Source organism: Schistocerca serialis, chromosome 7 (assembly GCF_023864345.2).
Source record: "Schistocerca serialis cubense isolate TAMUIC-IGC-003099 chromosome 7, iqSchSeri2.2, whole genome shotgun sequence".
NCBI classification, from domain to species: Eukaryota; Metazoa; Arthropoda; class Insecta; order Orthoptera; family Acrididae; genus Schistocerca; species Schistocerca serialis.
Genome location: NC_064644.1, coordinates 356,750,265 through 356,772,141, shown reverse-complemented (window position 1 = coordinate 356,772,141; position 21,877 = coordinate 356,750,265). Strand labels below are relative to the sequence as shown.

At 43.0% G+C, this 21,877-nt stretch overlaps 1 protein-coding gene across 1 annotated transcript in view; it reads right to left on the bottom strand.

Moving 5' to 3' along the window:
- Positions 1–21,877, bottom strand: part of LOC126413085 (lactase/phlorizin hydrolase-like) — a 202,511-nt gene that overhangs the window by 127,172 nt on the left and 53,462 nt on the right. Inside the window, exons 8-9 of the mRNA XM_050082981.1 lie at positions 11,442–11,590; positions 3,304–3,438 (exon numbers count right to left, since the gene is read on the bottom strand). Of these exons, the coding sequence (XP_049938938.1) occupies positions 3,304–3,438; positions 11,442–11,590 (284 nt within the window). The remainder of the gene's footprint in view (positions 1–3,303; positions 3,439–11,441; positions 11,591–21,877) is intronic.

Genomic DNA, 21,877 nt, shown 5'->3' with positions numbered 1-21,877 from the left:
AAAACTGAGGTTTGCCGATGACATTGTAGTTCTGTCAGAGACAGCAAAGGAACTGGAAGAGCAGTTGAATGGAATGGACAGCATGAACATCAACAAAAGCAAACAAGGATAATGGAATGTAGTCCAATTAAATTGCGTGATGCTGAGGGAATTAGATTAGAAAATGAGACGCTTAAAGTAGTAAATGAGTTTCGCTATTTGGGAAGCATAATAACTGACGATGGTCGAAGTAGAGTGGATATAAAATCTACACAGGCACTGGAAAGCGTTTCTGAAGAAGAGAAATTTGTTAACATCGAGTACAGATTTAAGTGTCAGGAAGTCTTTTCTGAAAGTATTTGTATGGAGTGTAGCCATGTATGGATGTGGAACATGGACGATAAAAGTTTAGACAGGCAGAGAATAGAAGTTTTCGGAATGTGGTGCTACAGAAGAATGCTGAAGATTAGAGGGGTAGTTCACATAACTAACGAGGAGGTACTGAACAGAATTGGGGAGAAGAGAAATTTGTGGCACAACTTTACTAGAAGAACGGATCGGTTGGTAGGACACGTTCTGGGGCATCAAGGGATTACCAATGAAGTACTGGAGGGCACCGTGAAGGCAAAAATCGTAGAGGGAGACCAAGAGATGAATTCAGAAGGATGTAGGTTGCATTAGGTACTGGGGGATGAAGAAGCATGCACAGCATAGAGTAGCGTGGAGAGCTGCATCAAACCATAACAACAACAACTTGTTAGTTGTGTTAGTGTCATGACTAGGAGCCGCTACTGGTACGGCGATAGTGGGTTGAAACAGAAGCATCAGACCGCACCGCAGTTGCTGGCAGTCGCAGGTGAGGAGGACTTCATTCGTAAAGCTGTTTTAAGAAACCAACAGCTATAACGCTATTGATCTTCGTTAGCGTAGGCGCATTAAAGGAGTAAGGAGAGGTCTTCTGTCCGCACCGGCGTTGGAAAACGTGATTCGGAAGCTCGAATTCACTGACGATATGGGAACTACACCAGGGTGAGGCTGACGGCCAATTGCGCCACAGAGTGTTGAAGAAGCTCCTGCTGCTGTGTCTGAGAATGCTGGAAGCAACGTGCGATCTTCAAACAGAGCACGAGCTGTGTCACGACAGCCGAACATTCCAGGGTCCACCGCCCGAGAAGTTCTGCAACCATTTGTGAAATTGTATACGTATAGACTTCCGGCCTGTCGTGGATGGAGACAGTGATCACAATGAGCAACGTTTGATACCCGGAACGTAAACATTGTACGCAATTCATAGATGTTAGCCTCTGATGTAGAAATTAAAACGTGTTTCTTTGCTTGGTTTATTCGTTACTTCCCTTTCGCAGGTTCTTACAAATGTTTACTGAACGTTTCATTATCGTAAGATCACTTTTTAATGTGGGCCCTCGCGAGTAGGTAACGTTTAATTATAGCAACCCTGTATTTTCTGAGATTCTATAATGTCTCTACGTAGATCGATTTTAAGGTCCTGTTAGCACACAGTCGAATGACACATACAAACCACGTCATGGTTCTGCTTTACTCAAGCGGTTAAGAGTCAAAATGAGACATGGTACCAGTTATACACAACCTACAGTGCACTGAAAAGACCTGTTTGCTTTTTTAAGGTGATGGCTTATTTTTGTACAGCGATCTTACTAATTTACACTACTACCCATTAAAATTGCTACACCAAGAAGAAATGCAGATGATAAACGGGTACTCATTGGACAAATATATTGTACTATAATTGACATGTGTTACATTTTCGCGCAATTTGGGTGCATAGATCCTGAGAAATCAGTACCCAGAACAACTACCTCTGGCCATAATAACGGCCTCGATACGCCTGGGCATTGAGACAAACAGAGCTTGGATGGCGTGTACAGGTACAGCTGCCCATGCAGCTTCAACACGATACCACGGTTCATCAAGAGTAGTGACTGGCATATTGTGACGAGTCAGTTGCTCGGCCACCATTGACCAGACGTTTTCAATTGGTGAGAGATCTGGAGAATGCGCTGGCCAGGGCAGCAGATGAACATTTTCTGTATCCAGGAAGGCCCGTACAGGACTTGCGACATGCGGTCGTGCATTATCCTGCTGAAATTTAGGGTTTCGCAGGGATCGAATGAAGGGTAGAGCCACGCGTCGTAACACGTCTGCAACCATTATGATGCTGTAAACAGAAACTGGATTCATCTGAAAAAATGACGTTTTGCCATTAGTGCACCCAGGTTTGTCGTTGATTACACCATCGCAGGCGCTCCTGTCTGTGATGCAGCGTCAAGGGTAACCGCAGCCATGGTCTCCGAGCTGATAGTCCATGCTACTGCAAACGTCGTCGAACTGTTCGTGCAGATGGTTGTTGTCTTGCAAACGTACCCATCTGTTGACTCAGGGATTGAGACGTGGCTGCGCGATACGTTACAGCCATGATGATAAGATGCCTGTCATCTCGACTACTAGTGATACGAAGTCGTTGGGATCCACCACGGCGTTCCGTATTACCCACCTGAACCCACCGATTCCATATTCTGCTAACAGTCACTGTATCTCGACCAACGGGAGCAGCAATGTCGCGATACGCTAATCCGCAATCGCGATAGACTACAATCCGAGCTTTATCAAATTCGGAAACGTGATGGTATGCATTTCTCCCCCTTACACGAGGCATCACAACAACATTTCACCAGGCAACGCCGGTCAACTGCTGTTTGTGCGTGAGAAATCGGTTGGCAAGTTTCCTCATGTCCGCACGTTGTAGGTGTCGCCACCGGCGCCAACCTTGTGTGAATGCTCTGAAAAGCTAATCTCTTGCATATCACAGCATCTTCTTCCTGTCGGTTAAATTTCGCGTCTGTAGCACGTCATCTTCGTGGTGTAGCTATTTTAAAGGCCAGTAGTGTAGTAGTACTGACAATATTTTTTTACTACAATTAAAATATCTGTGCACCTGCCCGACCTATTTGCCACTTTCACCACTATCAGCTCAGTTGTATATGTGTCAATGAATTAAACACACACACACGTATGTGTGCGCGCATGTACACCACCACACTATTTTTACATATTAGCACAGATATTAGAAGAAATTTGGTTTTAACGATAGAAAAACTGGTACTACAACGCCTCCAAACTTAACGGCCGTGCATCAGGAAGGTATTCATCCACGATTGACATAATTCTTCAGCCTTTAAGCAGATCTGGCGACAGAGCAATAGTTCCATACGTCTTATCTTCATGTGAACGCTTGCGGAAATGTCATCTGAGATTACGCAAGCGCAGTAACAGTTACATACTCACCGTGTAATAGTTGGTACGATTTTTGTCATCCAGCTCACCCCAGTCTGAGTAGCCGTTCTCCGTCACAAATATTGGGTATTCTGGGTATGAAACAGCAATCCAGTTCAGAAGTTTACGGAATCCCCAGGGGATTACCTGTTGAAGAAATAAAAGGATTAAAACAGCTTTCGCTCAAAAAATGAAGAAAGTCACTTCTAGTAAGAAGTCAGTCTGGTTCGCTAGTTTCGAGACTATTGTAAGAGGAGTGATATAGAATATGTGTATGTAACCATACGTACAATAATGAGGCATATCTAGGAGGAATAAGTGTAACTCATGTAAACGTGGCATACGTAACTAGGATTGGATGGTGACGATGATGTTTGGTTTGTAGGGCGCTCAAATGGGCTGTCACCAGCGCCCGTACAAAGTCCCAATTTTTACACAGTCCAATTTCTACACTATTCAATACAGCCACTGTCACGAATGATGACGATGACGATGATGAAATGATGAGGACAACAGAAACACCCAGTCCCCGGCCAGATAAAATCCCCAACCTGGCTAGGAATCTAACCCGGGCCACGTGATCCAGAGGCAGCAACGCTATCCACTAGACCACCAGCTATGGACACTAGGATTCGAAGTGATTAGTTTTATACTCAAAAGTATGTCTGCCAGTTGGTTGCTATGAAGGCATGACAGAGAACCAGTCACATTAGGTTGGTCGGTGAAACAATTTCTTCACAAAAGCTGCGTCCACCGCATACGCATACGCCGCGACGTTGAAACCAAGAACATTCATTTTTAAGTACCATATTTCTTGTTCTCACACCTATCGCTCCCCAGCCAACAACAGCCTACAGGGACACCAACGTCGCAGTGGTATACAGATAAATCAAATAACTGGCTAATACCCTAAGGGTACACGATATTCTGTATACACTCTTACCAATACGCAATTACATTAAAGCAACCAACGAAATACACTACAAAGACTTGCTGGAAAATAATGCCTCCGAATTTTTATATGAAAAGATTTTTGCCAAAATCAAACATTATTAACATTCTACTATTTTCGTCTTCATGTCTACATATTTCTTTCACAATAAAGTCACCCTGACGACGAACACATTTCTCCTAACGACGGACCAATTTGTTGATGCCTTCACAGTAGAATGTTTGACTTCGTTGACGGAGCCACAAACTCATTTTCACTGCGCCAATTCATCGCTGTCAAAGTGATGCCTTCGGAGATGTTAAGTTTCGGAAACAGATGAAAATCGGATGGGCCTAAGTGTAGGCAGTATGGAGTATGATCGATGACAGTGAACCGAAGGTGTCGGATTGTGGCAGATGTCGCAGTACCCATGTGTGGTGTGGCACTGTAATGCTGAAGGGGAGTGTGCGTCATGTGTGGGTGAAATCTTCGAATTAGATACTCGATTAGAGCCCATATTACGCACATAGTTACGCTACATACCGCCATGTTACACCCTACAATCTGGAGCTCTCTTGCGGCAGAGGGCTACAAACATACATACACGAAGAATAAAGGCGTAGAATGTTAATAACGTTTATTGTACTCAAATAGCTTTAAAGCATTACACATAATAAATAGGGAGGTATTACTTTTCATTACTCCGTATATCTTGCGACTATTTCCTGGAACAACTGAATGAAAACGAAACCCTACTGTTTCTTGCGGGGAACGTATATTCACTAAAATTTGGAAGAAACCAGGACCTTCTAAGGGAATGTAAAATACAAGAGACGATTCGTAGCTATGTTCATCAAAGAAACACTTCCCTCTGCCTACTTGCACGATTTAAGACGTATAGCATCCGACAAAAAAGAGAAGCCGGGGGAGGAAAATGGTTCAAATGACTCTTAGCACTATGGGACTTAACATCTGAGGTCATCAGTCCACTAGACTTAGAACTACTTAAACCAAACTAACCTAAGGACATCACACACATCCATGCCAGAGGCAGGATTCGAACCTGCGACCGTGCCGGTCGCGCGGGTCCAGACTGTAGCGCCTAGAACCGCTCGGCCACACCGGCCGGCCCGGGGGAGGAGGAAATTAAATTGCATATGTTGTGAGGGTATGTCATGATTTGATTACTACACCCATAAAAATTTAAAAGAAAATTGAACTATGAGTCCGCTCGTCGATAAGACGTGGCACCCCGTCTTGGTCTTCATACATGCACTGATTCGGTTGAGAAGAGTGTCACATAGCCGTCGCATCCTCTTCTGCGACAAGGTGGCTGGTGCCACGCGCGTTTTGTAATGGATGGATCTGGAGATCTCGTTAGCCACGGGTTGACCCAACATTACACACGCGCACACACATCATAGTGACACATGCCACGTGTGGAAGAGTATTGTCATGTTGAAAAATGGCACCACGGTACTGTCACTTGAGAGGTAATGCATGAGGTCTCGGGATATCATGACGTACTCCTGTGGCTTCATGTTTCCCTCAATCGTTGTCAGTCATGACCTTAAGTCATATCCGATGGTGTCCCAAACCATGAGGCCAGGAGTACAACCGCTGTGCTCTTCAAAATATTGGAATAATGGGGCCTATCCCCAGGCCGCCGCCATACTCGTCAACGATGGTCACGTGGGGTGCTGTTGTACCATTATTCATTGCTGACCACTATACATCTAGGTCTGCATCTACATATATACTCCGCTAGCCAACAAGCGGTGTGCGGCAGAGGGCACTATTCGCGCCCAAGTCATATTTGCACCCCTATGTTCGACTCGCGGATCGCTCGAGGGAAAAACGACTGTTGAAAGTCTCAGTATGAGCTCTAATTTCCCTTATCTTTGACTGGTGATCATTGCGCGATTTGAAAGTTGATGGTAATAATATAAGCTCTACATCCTCGGCGAAGATAGGAATTTGGAATTTAGTGAGCAGCCCCTTCCGATTAGCGCGTCGTCTGTCTGCAAGTGTGTTCCACTTCAGACTTTCTATGACATTTGTAACGCTCTCGCGATGGCTAAATGTACCAGTCACGAATCTTGCCGCTCTTCTTCGGACCTTCTCAATCTCTTGTATCAGACCCAACTGGTAAGGGTCCCATACAGAAGAACAATACTCTAAGACTGGACGAACTAAAGTATTGTAAGTAATTTCCTTTGCTGAAGGACTGCATCGCTTCAGGATTCTACCAATACACAGCAATCTAGAGTTCGCCTTACCCATTACTTATGTAATCTGATCGTTCCATTTGAGATCATTTCGAATAGTCACACCCAGATACTTGTCGGATAGTACTGCTTCCAAAGACGGTGCATCTATTTTGTACTCGTACATTAACGGGGATTTTCGCTTTGTTACACGCAGAAGGTTACACTTTCTAATATTGAGAGATAACTGCCAGTCATTACACCAAACATTTATTTTCTGCAAATCCTCATTGATTTGTTCACAACTTTCGTGTGATACTACTTTGTTGTATACTATAGCATCATCGGCAAACAGTCTAATGCCGCTGTCAATACAATCAACCAGATCGTTTATGTAAATCGTAAAAAGCAGCGCACCTATGACGCTGCCCTGGGGCACACCTGATGTTAAGCTTCCTTCTGTTGAAGTCTCCCAATTCAGGACGACATACTGCTCTCTGTCTGTTAGAAAACGTTCTATCCAACCGCATATGTCATCGGATAGACCGTAAGGGTGCACATTTGGAGCAAGCGACAGTGAGGAACTGAGTCGAACGCCTTTCGAAAGTCTCGGAATATGACATCAACCCGGGAGCCGGTATCTAGAGCCTGTTGTATATCTTGCACAAAGAAGACCAACTGTGTCTCGCATGGCCGCTGTTTCCTAAAACCGTGCTGGTTTCTGCTGATGAGCTTCTCAGAGTCTAGGAATGTCATTATATCTGAACACAAAAAATGTTCCTTGATTCTACAACAAATCGATGTCAGTGAAATTAGCCGGTAATTATGTGCATCCGATTTTCTATCATTTTTATAGATTGCTATGACCTGGGCCTTCTTCCAGTCCCGTGGAACTTTCGGCTGTTCCAATGATCTCTGATAGATGATGGGTAAGAATGGTGCTATATTTGTAGCATAGTCAACATATAATCTTACGGGCACACCGTCTGGGCCTTCCTGGTGTCTAAGGATCTTAATTGTTTTACAATCCCACATACACTAAACATCATGTCAGCCATCCTTGTATTTGTTCGATAATTCAAAGAAGGAATGTTGTTGCTGTCCTCTACCGTAAACGAGTTTTGAAAGCTAGGTTTAGAATTTATCATCATCCGTTACAATACCCGTACTGTCAGGAAGAAGAGGTATTGAATTATTTGTAGCATCCATTGATTTTACGTAAGACCAATAGATTTTGGGGATACTTTCAGAATCTGCAGATAAAATATTGCTTTCAAATCCGTTAAAAGAATCTTTCATTGACCTTTTGACAGATGCTTTCAATTCGCGTAACTTCTGTTTGTCAGTGGGGCAGTGAGCAAATTTAAAAACACTATGCAAAATTCTCTGCTTTCTCAGCAACTTCCTACTATGTTTGTTGAACCAAGGTGGATCCTTTCCCTCCCCTATATTTTTGCTAGGCACATATTTCTCTAGTACGTGGTGAATAATACCTTTAAATTTCGACGAAAGAAACTCAATATCTTTGTATCCGCGGTGAATGCTTGGAGCTGACTATCAAGATATTCATTAATGGCACTTTTATTTGCTTTCCCAAACAAAAAAACTCTACGCTATTTCTTTGGTTTTTTTTTTTTTTTTTGCAACTTCCGCTGACGTAGAAGCCACAACGATTTTATGGTCGCTAATACCTTCTTCTAGATTAACTTCCTCAAAAAGATAGGGTCTGTTTGTCGCCAAGATATCTAATTTGTTCCCACCTCGAGTTGGTTTTCTAACCAATTGCTCAAGGTTGTATGTTGAGAGCGCTCCTAGAATAACTTCACATGAGTCCTTGCTTCTGTCCCCTGTGATAAATGTGTAATTTTCCCAGTCAATAGGCTCTGATCGTCAGCAGTCCATGCTTCACATTCAGGGGAGCACTCAAAATGCTGTAGTATGTGTTGTGGTGATAAAGCAACGTATTCATGGGACAATAATTTTTCACTCAGGCTCCTACTGGCCTAGTGGTGCGGGTTGACACAGATTGTTGCTGGGTCATTGTTTGTTTTCGACAGGAAGGTCCACATGCGAAGGGGCTGCAGTGTGCTTGGCGCCAATATGGCGATCCTTGTGGTGTTCAGTTACGTTCGTCCGGAACCGTGGTGGCGAGTGTGCCTGCCGTCACATTCCTATGCATTCCTTCGTCGGGTCATTGCCACATCCATAAGTCCGACAAATATGGATACTGCACAGTTCGACAAGCCGATGAAATGGAGATTCATATTGATGACCATTGCAAACTGTCTGCATTTTTGAGGCTCTCTCACAAACGTCTGCATCATCTCCGTCTCCTTCACAGTGTCCATCCGACGTTTGTTGCTGTTCACGCCCTTAACATACCCTGACAGGCATGGTAACAACACTAAACACGAACAACACTTGATGGTCCTTCTAGCTGCCACAGAGAATTGTAAATCTAATCAGTTATATAACCGCCAATGATGTGTAGGAGTACGATGTTACATTGTCATCCGACAATACCTTTCGGGTTTTTCACAGTTTTTCATCAGGCGTACATACGACTGGAATAACTTCAGTCTGTGTAAAGTCGGCAGCATTGTGAATGGTGGAAGCTCCATTCCTGGTACGCTGCTTAAGCGGCGAATTAAAGACATATTTCGGCCGAGCTGAGCCACACCATCAGTGAAACCATGCTCCTTGTAAAGGCGTATGGATGATGAACATCCCCTCCCAACTGGGCAATAAGATGGAAGTAAAATATTCCGTTCTGGAACGGAGGAAGCACCTCAGTCCCATGTAAAGTTTATTTTTCTTTGACAGTTGTATTTGACGTAAATAGTATTCCAATTGTATAGCTGTTTTACAATGTGCACGGACAGTAGACATTCTAGCATTAGTCTCTCTGATCGACCAGAGTCTTGTGTCGAATTGTGATCAACAACGAACTTGACGTACCATTCCACATCGGTGATTTCGACAGACATGCTGCCCCATAGACGTTCTCCATTGCCTGGTGTTGTCTATCGGGGTTTGTTCTTAGGCAGCTAAGAAAAGAAAGCAGCATGTTGCTCCTTGTTCACACTGCCAAGTTGACTGCACACACCTCGGGAAGACTCGAATACCACACTGATCCTTTGGCTACATGTCGATGCTTATTCACCCTCACCGGAGTTGCGATACATTGCATATACACCACAGCAACGCCCTCAAATGAAAACTTTTTGATCGCCCTCTATGAGGAATAGTTGCTACCGAATGACAATGGCGATACAACAGTAGAAGTGCATGGCAGCAATGCAGAAGAAAGCTAGATGGAAGAAGCTGACTAATCGAGGACGCACTCGAAGGAAGAAAGAAACTGTTATATATATATATATATATATATATATATATATACACCTGTGAAACAGGTGAATACGAGAAAGCGAGTGAAAATCATTTCGCCTATGCGATTGTATCAACTATAAATGGGCATAATAGTGAATGTAGTGATCAAATAACTCAACATTGCACAATGAACTCGCATTCCGGGAGAGGAGGACTGATGTCCACATTCGGTAATGAAGATTTAAAATAAAATTGTGAAGCAGCCACAAAACACACACGCCCCATTATTACCTGTTTCGCTCGGCAGATGCACATTTAGCAGCCACAGCCACACATTGTAAGCGTTTGGCTGTGTACAAATATCTGACGCTGCCGCTTTGCATAAACAGGTAAATTTAGCACGTGGCCGTTGGCTGCTACATTTCTGAAGATATTCGCATCTGATGAAACAGACTGGTAAAAAAAAGACAACTGTAAGCGGCTTGTAGCTACCCCACAACTGTATTTCTTAAGGTCGCTATTCCACTCGCAGACGATGTCTGCTACCACTCAATCCAAATACAATTTTTCTATTGTTTTTCCCAAGTCGATTAAGGTGAATGCTGAAATTGTATTTTCTGAAAAAACCATGCTAAATTTTCTTCTACATACTGACCCATCTCGGTAAACAGTATGCTAGCGCTAACTCAAAATCCTCCTTTTCTCGAAACTAAATAAATACATATACAATATTAATAAAGAAATAAATAAACTTAATACTGTTATAAAAGGAAACAACAAGAAAATGTAATATTAGTGCAAATCATTCTTTTTAAGACAAATGGAGTGACATTTGTAAGTAGGCTGTTTAGGTTTTTATATTGGTAACGCCACGTAGCGCTCTGTATGAAAATCACTGGCTGTGCTGTGTGTATCTGCTGTGGCTGGTTTGCATTGTTGTTTGCTATTGTAGCGTTGGGCAGCTAGATGTTAACAGCGCGTAGCGTTGCGCAGTTGGAGGTGAGCCGCCAGCAGTGGTGGATGTGGGGAGTGAGATGGCGGAGTTTTGAGAGCGGATGATCTGGACAGAGACAGTAAATTTGTAATATTGGATATCATGGACTGATATAGATATGACTTTTGAACCCTATTAAGGTAAATACGTTGTTTGTTCTCTATGAAAAGCTTTCATTTGCTAACTGTCCCTATCAGTAGTTAGTGCCTCCAGTAGTTAGAATCTTTTATTTCGCTGGCAGTATTGGCGCTCGCTGTATCGCAATAGTTCGAGTAACGAAGATTTTTGTGAGGTAAGTGACTTGTGAAAGGTATAGGTTAACGTTAGTCAGGGCCATTTTTTGTAGGGATTATTGAAAGTCAGATTGCGTTGCGCTAAAAATATTGTGTGTCAGTTTAGTGTTGATCAGAATAGGGAAAGAGCGAGTCTGAGTACGTTCAGTTCTGCTCAGCTGTTTGAAAATCAAATAATGTAAGAGGTTTATCAGCACAGTAATTCATTAATTTTTCTAAGAGGACGTTTAACATTCGCCACTGACTTTCTTTGGGAATTGAATACTAGGATCACAGTTGTTACATGTCTTCCATGACACCAAAGAATCCATCGGTCGAGACATAGAAACATGAAGGGCTCACTTTCCATGTAACGAAGTAAAATGTACAACAACTCATCGTTGAAGATGTCTTACCCTGAGCCAGCTAGAAGCGCCGTGGGGGTAAGAGTCGTCGCCGTAGTTGATGACGCCAGCATCGTGGTCCTTTGACGGTATGGTTCCAGCGTCACCTGATGCCGTGAGTACCGAAGTGTAATGGTTGATACCGAAGAAATCCGATGTTCCTGGAAAGTATTACTATTCATGACTCTTCACAATGTGCTCGTTTTCCAAAATACAAGAAGAATTCTGACGCATATGGGAGATAAATCCGTAATAACAGGCAGCCTACAAAATACTGTGTAAGTTATTTACATCATGCTTTTGTCGTGCCATAGTGACACTAGCTTTTAGTGGTCCTGATAAAGTATCCGAGCAACAGTATTCAGCCACTGGCGCTCTCAGAACAACATGTCGTATGTTAGTCTACGTCCAAATTAGCCTGAACAGCATTTTATGACGTACTATTTGATATAGTTTAATTTGCTGTAAGGGTAGCATAATTTGTGACAGCTGTGGATTTTGTCGTAGGTTAGTTGGTATGGGACAAACGTGTCAGAGTAGTGGGTTAATGTTTCACTGGGGTGAAACCAATGAGATGTCAGATGAGGATCTTCTACGGATTTGTGAATTATGTAGTAGACACAAAAAAAACTGTGGAAAACGGAAGAAAGACTAGTGCCCTTCAGGCAGCATTGTAAGTGGCATATTGTGAATTAGATATGTTGAAGGGAGAAAGAGATAGTGGGAACTTTGGAGTAGGTGAGAAGTAATACGCAAAAGGAGAAAACCTCAGAAATTACATTGAAAATTCGGTTAGCATTCAGTTTGACTTGTCACCTGAAGTAGAAGAAGATTTTTCAGCCAGTTCTTTTTGGCTAACAAGGGAACCTCCCCATCGCACCCCCCTCAGATTTAGTTATAAGTTGGCACAGTGGATAGGCCTTCAAAAACTGAACACAGATCAATCGAGAAAACAGGAAGAAGTTGTGTGGAACTACGAAAAAATAAGCAAAATATACACTGAGTAGTCGATGCGCCAGATAGGTAATATCAAGGAAAGTGTGGGCTCAGTAGCGCCGTGGTTCCGTGGTTAGCGTGAGCAGCTGCGGAGCGAAAGGTCGGTGGTTCAAGACCTCCCCCGGCTGGAAATCTTAATTTTTTATTTTCAGTTTATGTGACAAACTCTTATGTTTTCATCACTTTTTTTGGGAGTGATTATCACATCCACAAGAAAACCTAAATCCGGCAAGGTAGAAGAATCTTTTTACCCATTCGCCAAGTGTACAAGTTAGGTGGCCTACAACATATTCCTATGATGTGACGCACATGCCACCACCAGTGTCGTATAGAATATACGAGATGTGTTTTCCTTTGGAAGAATCGGTTGATCTATGACCTTGCGATCAAATGTTTTCGATTCCCATTGGAGAGGCACGTCCTTACGTCTACTAATCGCACGATTTTGCGGTGCGGTCTCAAAACACAGAACTAAACTTATTACTGTGAACAGAGACGTCAATGAACGAACGGACAGATCTTAACTTTGCGAAAATAAAGAATGTAAACTTTTCACTCGAGGGAAGACTTGAACCAAGGACTTCATGTTCTGCAGCTGCTCACGCTAACCACGGGACCACGGCGCTCCTGGGCCCATATTGTCCTTGATATTGCGTATCTTGCGCATGGACTACTCAGTTTGTACATTTTGCTTTTTTTTCATAGTTCCACACAACTTCTTCCTGTTTTCTCGATCTGTGTTCAGTTTTTCAAGGTCTATCCACTGTGCCAACTTATAACTAAATCTGATGAGGGTGCGATGGGGAGGTTCCCTTGTAAGTAGGATATAGTAGACTCTAAGGCTAGGTCGTTAGTAAAGTAAAGTAAAAAGGAAAGAGTTTTAACGTTAAGCAGCAATCACGGGAGAGGCGTGGACTAATTGCTTAATGAAAAGCTAGGTGTAAAATACGGGGTCACAACCATCGGGTCAGAGGTTTTGATGGAGTAGGAGGAGGAGGAAACAGCCTGGCTACCGATTTAGAGTATAGCATCAAAGATGATCTGGAGCATACAGGAGAAGCAACAGCGAACAGTCGTGTGTGATCTGACGAGGTTTTACAGCACCATGACAAACTCTGAGTTAACACAGCTGTCAGCCGTTTTAACAAAGAGCTGTGCGCATTGCTTATGACTGAAATAAATGAAATTTCATATCTGTGCCATGTACGTTGGTGTAATTCGGAAATGTGGATACACAAATCACGGCCTGCGCCTCAATAGGAAGGGGTGGGGCTGGGGAAGGGGAAGAGTAAGGGGAAGGGAAGATTAACCGAGCATCTTGCAGGAAGTGTAAGGGGGGCTACAAGCACACGAGACACAATCTCTATAGTTCTGGAGTCAAAGGAGCAAATTTCTTTGATTAGCTTCAGGTTAGAGAAAGACGTTAGAACAGAACAAGACCATAATATATGTAATAGTTCCTAGAAAATTAAAATTAATTTGTTTCGTCAGAACACTAGAGGGTTGAAAAACAAGATAAATGTTCTCTGCCTGTCTGAACACCACATAACGACAGGGATGGAGAAGTTCAGTATCAGGGATTACACTCTAGCATTGCTTTCGTGTAGAGTTAACGTGAGAAAAGTAGGAGTTGTTTGTCACAGACGTACAAGTCGGACACAAAGTCTGAAATATTGAAACAAATGGTTTTTATTTCGGTCAGAACCTAGAAGCACATGCTCGTGAGTGTTACTGCAACACACTCCTCTGATAATTGTAACAGCCTAGAGATATCCTTTAGGAAACTTTCAGCTATTTCTGAACAATCTAGATGCCTTATTGAGCTACGTATCAGATAAGAAGAAACAAGGGTTTGTGTGGTTTTCAGTGTAGATTTATTAAGAGAGACGAGCAGAAAAAATATACTAGATCATCAATTGGGTGTTTTAATCTAGTTTTCCAACTCGTGTGCAACAAAGTAGTAGGACATGGAATGATGACATATTCATACACAATGCTCAGGCTGAAAAAATTATTGTGTACCCAGTTGTTAATGTACTATCTGATCATAGCGGACATTTAATGGAAATATACATTATGACACCTTACAACCTGAGCCAGGTTCATACAAGGCAGTGAGGCTTATTAGTGAGAACAGGATACAATTCTTTAAGAGTGAGATAATAGAGACGGTACTGGATGAGCTATATATAGGAAGATATGCCAATGCAAAATTAAGTTTGTTCCACAGTAAATTTGTGTCAATATTCGAAAGTTGCTTTCCTAAAATGTTATCCAGAATATCGGTTAAAAAACAAGTAAGCCTAGTGTAAATAAGGGAATTAAAATCTGACGTGAGAGGAATAGGTTCATTTAAGTCAAGACGTGACGCAACGGCCCTTTCACGATAAAATTCTTTAGCATTCTAAGGAAAGTCATTGAGGTGTATAGAAGTATACACGTCCTGACAGAAATAAATAACGCAGATAATATGATTAACACTATATAGAATATTGTCCCTGTGATTGTCAAGCACTAAGTGTTCAAGATACCACAATTAAACTAAATGACGAATCTGTGACTGATAACTCACTGGCTTGAGTAGCTTTAACAGTCACTTTCTAAATGTAGCAGCAAAAATATGATTAAATGGTACAGTTGATGCAGCAAGAGAAGATGCACGTATTTACATGCAAGAGAAGATAGACCATAGAGTATACATTTATATTATCATCTGATAACCACAAATGCAGACTTCAAGAAGAATATAATAATTCCAATCCCAAAGAAAGCAGGTGTTGACAGATGTGAAAATTATCGAACTATCAGTTTAATAAGTTACAGCTGCAAAATACTAACGCGAATTTTTTACAGAAGAATGGCAAAACTAGTAGAAGCCGACCTCGGGGAAGATCAGTTTGGATTCCGTAGAAATGTTGCAACACGTGAGGCAATACTGAACCTACGACTCATCTTAGAAGCTAGATTAAGGAAGGGCAAACCTACGTTTCTAGCATCTGTAGACTTAGAGAAAGCTTTTGACAATGTTGACTGGAATACTCTTTCAAATTCTGAAGGTGGCAGGGGTAAAATACAGGGAGCGAAAGGCTATTTACAATTTGTACAGAAACCAGATGGCAGTTATAAGAGTCGAGGGGCATGAAAGGGTAGCAGTGGTTGGGAAGGGAGTGAGACAGGGTTGTAGCCTACCCCGATGTAATTCAATCTGTATATTGAGCAAGCAGTGAAGGAAACAAAAGGAAAATTCGGAGTAGATATTAAAATCCATGGAGAAGAAATAAAAACTTTGAGGTTCGCCGATGACATTGTAATTCTGTCAGGGACAGCAAAGGACTTGCAAGAGCAGTTGAACGGAATGGATAGTGTCTTGAAAGGAGGATATAAGATGAACATCAACAAAAGCAAACCGAGTATAATGGAATGTAGTCGAATTAAGTCCGGTGATGCTGAGGGAATTAGATTAGGAAATGAGACACTTAAAGTAGTAAAGGAGTTTTGCTATTTGGGGAGCAAAATAACTGATTATGGTCGAAGTAGAGAGGATATAAAATGTAGACTGGCAATGGCAAGGAATGCGTTTCTGAAGAAGAGAAATTTGTTAACATCGAGTATAGATTTAAGTGTCAGGAAGTCATTTCTGAAAGTATTTGTATGGACTGTAGCCATGTGTGGAAGTGAAACATGGACGATAAATAGTTTGGACAAGAAGAGAACAGAAGCTTTCGAAATGTGGTGCTACAGAAGCATGCTGAAGATTAGATGGGTAGATCACATAACTAATGAGGAAGTATTGAATAGGATTGGGGAGAAGTTTGTGGCACAATTTGACTAGAAGAAGGGACCGGTTGGTAGGACATGTTCTGAGGCATCAAGGGATCACCAATTTAGTATTGGAGGGCAGCGTGGAGGGTAAAAACCATAGAGGGAGACCAATAGATGAATACATCAAGCAGATTCAGAAGGATGCAGGTTGCGGTAGGTACTGGGAGATGAAGAGGCTTGCACAGGATAGAGTAGCATGGAGAGCTACATCAAACAAGTCTCAGGACTGAAGACCACAACAACAACAACAACAACCACAACCACAAATTAAAAATTTTCCGATTTTTTACTTTACTGAAGCTATTAGCCAAGTGTCACGGCTCTGTGCTAACGGGAAGTAACCTGTAAGTTTTGATGAATGAGTTTGCGAGTGTGAAAACTGTGACGTAAATGGCCGTGTCATATGACTGCACTGACTTTCAAGCTTAAGTGTTTTACACTACCACGGTACCGTAGTCCTTAGTATGTGACGTAAATGTCAAATTGATACAACTACCCATTCCATGGAAAACGTGTCGTCAAGTCAGACGGACAGCCTGATAGACAGGCGGACAACAAACTAGTCCTGTAAGTGTTCTGTCTCTACAGACTGGGAACGGAACCCTAAAAATAATACGTATCCGGTAAACTGATTCACGTTTTCTGCGAAATGGTTAGATGTATTTCTATAAAAGACTCATTCGAATGATCTATGCAACTTGCAACTAGATAATTAACTGATACCTGTTAGTTAGTATTACTAAAGGTGTGTGTACTTTCTCCGTCTTTGTGATGGCCTGAATTCTGCTAGCGACACTTTTAATGAGGTGTATGAACGTCTGTGAAGGAATGGCAACTCATTCTTCCTCAAGAGTGGAAGATACAGAAGGTAATGATGTTGGAGGCTGGTGTCTGGAGGGAAGTCGACGTCCCAAGTCATCCCAAAAACGATCCTTGGGGTTCATGTCAGGGCCCCAGGCAGTTCAACCAATTTCAGGGAGGTAATTGTCCAGGAACCATTGACTCACAGATGCTGCTTTATAACAGGCTGCATTAAAAGACATTTATGATACGTCTCGATAGTAAATATTTTTTAAATCCAGTGATTGTAGACTCTATCTCCAAGGAAATTATGTCAATTTTCGCAAAACGGGGAGTCTAGTCATGCCAACATCACATTCTCTGAACTGTTCTTCTGCTGTATGCACTACACAGCTTGGGAAAATTCTTACATATCATTTAGCGCGTAATTAAACTCAATACGGGGACCGCGTGCTAGCCATGAGAAACACCCCTATACCATTACAGAACCTTCTTCGTGCTTTAGGTGTTGACACTATGCTTGACGGAAATTTGATTTGTGCAGGCATTCGCCAGATCCAGACCCTTTCACCGGATTGCTACAGGCTATAGAGTTACTGATCTCTCCAAACCACTCGTCTCCAGTAGTCATTCACTGTCCTGGGGTGTTGCTCCTTACATCAACTGAACTGTCGCTTAACATTGACTACAGAAATATACGTTTCGTGAGGAGTTGCTCTACTGTGGGCCCCATTCTTTTTAACTTTCTCTTCGTAGCACTCGTCCTATCTGGACTACTGGTAACACCTTGGCACTCACGAGTGATGCCTTCTTCTGATCACATGTAAGAGGAATAGGTTCATTTAAGTCAATAGGTTCATTTAAGTCATCCTCTCCAAAGATCGACAGTCTCGGTACGTACAGAGGTCTGTCTGATCTTGGTTTATCTGTGGTTGCTGTTTCGCGTTTCCACTTCAAGATCACATTACTGACAGTCCACCTGGGCATTTTCCTAAGGCTAGAAATGTTCCTAATGGACTTGCTGCACAGGCGTTATCCAATGATTAGTCAACGTCTGAAATCAATGAGCTCTCCAGACCGATCCGTCTACTGTTACTCTTCCTCTCCTGACATTGCGATCTTCCTCGTCTCCGATAATACTGACCATGCCCGCGGCTCGTGACATCTAGTGCTGAATTCCGCATTACTTAGTTGTGTCCGGATACTTTTGATCAGACAGTGGAAATCACTTAAAAATGGGGGCCCATACAAAGGCTGGAAACTGTGTGCATAATTGTACTGCTGTGTGTGGATCCTTATGGTTGCGATGTAGGACCCACTAACGTTGATCCAATCCCATAATTTCGTAACTGGAAACACGACAAAGTTATTGGACTATGAGAATATGTGATGACACTGGTAGAGCATTCCTGTCTCAAATAGTACGGGAAGAAACGTCAAATATTATATAAAGTTCTTGACAAGGGCTGGTAACACGAAAAAAAATTTAAAAAAAGCTTATTCGAACTGGAAGTACAAAACTGAAGGTGCAGTGCTACTTTTAGAAACAAGAGGTATAATCATTCTCAGGTACCCAGTGAAAAGCGGTGAAGCGTGAAACAATTTTGAGATGTCATGGAATTAACCTGGGGAGAATGTCGTACTAATCAGTATCCGTAACATACTCTTATTCTCTTCAAATAGATACTTATGTCAGTGTGACATGACCGCGGTGAGTTCGATTTGAGAATCTGAGATTTTTAAATTTTTTGGGAAGGGGAAGGGAGACATTGTAGTGGGTCCTTCACTGTTTGTACCGAGGTATGCTCTTGTAGCTTATTTTGTTTGAAACCATTGTAAGTTCATCCAGAGAGCATGTGTAGATATGTGGATACGGATTAATGTAGAAGAATGCGTATCGACATGTATTCTTTTTGTACCAATTATAATTCAGCACTACTATAGTTCATAAAATATATTTAATTATGTAATATTAAGAGAATGAGATTTTCAGTCTGCAGCGGAGTGTGCGCTGATATGAAACTTCCTGGCAGATTAAAACTGTGAGCTGGACGGAGATTCGAACTCGGGACCTTTGACTTTCGCAGGCAAGTGCTCTACCAACTGAGCTACCCAAGCACGACTCACGCCACGTCCTCACAGAGTTTGGACGGCAGGAGACGAGATACTGGCAGAAGTAAATCTGTGAGGACGGGGCGTGAGTCATGCTTGGGTAGCTCAGTTGGTGGAGCACTTGCCCACGAAAGGCAAAGGTCCCGAGTTCGAGTCACGGTCCGGCACACAATTTTAATCTGCCAGGAAGTTTCATGTAATATTAATGTTATAGCTTCTGCTCGGAACAAACGTTAGACCATGGAAACATTGTGATTGATTGGCCTAGAACGTATTTGTTTCTGTTTTACCTTCACTGTGCCTCTTGAAATTTCAAGCCCTAAAATCACATTTGAAAACAACTTAACAAAATTAATTTACTCATTTGTGGATTCACTGCCTCGAAGCAATTTCTGAATCAAAATAGCACTGTTCTCCCTATGGTTTGCTGCTACAAATTTCTATGCTAGGAAACTTCGTGGCATCACGTAGTACGCTACTCACCAGATTCCTCGTGTGACTACTTTCAAATACAGCAACGTCGGTGAAATTTCTGTCATTGTAATTTTTTAAATACAACGAGACACGTTTTTCTGATGCAGCTGCATTCTAAAATGGCCACAGGCCGAATCCGGTTAGGAATGTACTACGTGAAGTAATAAATCTCATCTGTATAACATTTTCTGAGAGCCTATGGTGGACAAAAAATCATTTTAGCATTCTGAAATGAGAAAAGTGTTCCAAATTACGACAATTACAATTGTATTCTATAGCTTCCATTGGGACACACTAGAGTGTAACAATAGCTACATATTTAGAACTGAGCCCCAAGCTGCCACAAGACACCTCTATGTTCAGTGTGTCAATGTGGCCTAAATTACTACTCTCGGGCTCTATAAGTAAAGACCACCCACTCCAGTTTGCCTCCGGTAACTCCGCAGAATAATCTTGCTTCTTTATGCTGTGGAACTAGCATCTCCAGGAGAATGGATATAGAGCTAACGCAGGACTAGAAGTAAATGACGTGTCAAGCACAAACCTGGGAACTGTAAGCCGTCATGCAGGCCATGCAGTCGATAATAATGTATGTTGGAGACCTGCTAACACTTATTCGCAATGGAAACATTCTCCTTTAAAGATGCCAAAATACGTTCACTAGCATATAGTGAAACTATGTGTGCTGATTTTTTTTTTTTTTTTTTTTTTTTTTTTTTTTTTTTTTTTTTTTTTTTTTTTTTTGGGTTTAAGGGCGCTCAACTGCTGAGGTCATTAGCGCCCAGTCACTGTTGGTAGAGCACATGGAATCCGGTAAAACTCAAGGGATGGGGGGGACACCAGAAGTACCTGACAAAGATGCAGATAAAATAAGTAAAAAGGTTAAATGTCTTTGGACAAGCCAGTTAAAGTTATAAAACGCAGAATACGAGCAGCTGCTCGAGCGTCATCAGCTAAAACATCCGGTAAAGTAGATGGCAGGGACAGGACAACACGAAATTGACTAAAACGGGGACACAACAATAAAACATGGCGCACTGTTAATGCCTGACCATAAGGGCACTGCAGGGCTGGGTCACCAGAGAGCAGGTAGCGGTGGCTAAACCGGCAATGCCCAATCCGCAACCTGGTCAGGAGGACCTCCTCGCGCAGAGATGGTCGGGAGGATGTTGTCCAAGCAGTTGGGAGCGGATTTACTGCCCGGAGCTTGTTTGCTTGGAGGGATGACCAAGCATCCCACCACAACGACACAAGCCTCTTACATACATCCCCACGAACGTCAGATGACGGGACATAATGGGAGGCTGGCCGAGGCAGGAGGACTGCAGCCTTGGCTGCAGCATCCGCAGCCTCATTCCCAGGCACTCCTACATGTCCGGGAACCCACAGAATGCTGACAGAACCACCATTATCAGTGAAAGAATGGAGGGACTGCTGTATCCGTTGAATCAAGGGCCTTGGAGCTACTCCAAGGCTCTGAAGAGCACTGAGTGAGTCAGAGCAGAGTACATACGATGAATGGCGGTGGCGGCGGGCATACTGAACGGCCTGATGGAGAGCAAAAAGCTCGGCCGTAAAGCTGGAACATTGGTCAAGGAGCCGGTATTTAAAGGTGGCGGCCCCGACGACAAAGGCACAGCCGACACCATCGTCAGTTTTGGAGCCATCGGTGTAAATAAAGGTGTGACCGGCAAGTCAAGCACGAAGTTCGACAAACCGTGAGCAATACACTGCAGCCGGAGTATCCTCCTTCGGGAGTGAGCTGAGGTCGAGATAAATATGAACCGGAGCCTGGAGCCAAGGTGGTGTCGGGCTCTCACCCTCTCGGAAGGTGGTAGGGAGGACAAAATCCAATTGTCGAAGCAGGCGACGGAAGCGGACTCCGGGGGGCAGCAGGGCAGACACATACAACCCGTACTGACGGTCGAGAGAATCGGCGAAGAAGGACTTGTAAGAGGGGTGGTCGGGCATAGACAACAGCCGGCAGGCATACCGACACAGCAGTACGTCGCGCCGGTAGGTCAATGGTAACTCGGCAGCTTCAGCATAAAGACTCTCGACAGGACTAGTGTAGAAGGCTCCGGTCGCAAGACGTATCCCCCGATGGTGGATGGAGTTGAGCCAGCGTAAGAGGGATGGCCGAGCGGACGAGTAGACGAAGCTCCCATAATCCAGCTTCGATCGGACTATGGACCGATACAAGCGAAGCAGGACAGTGCGATCCGCTCCCCAAGATGAACCGC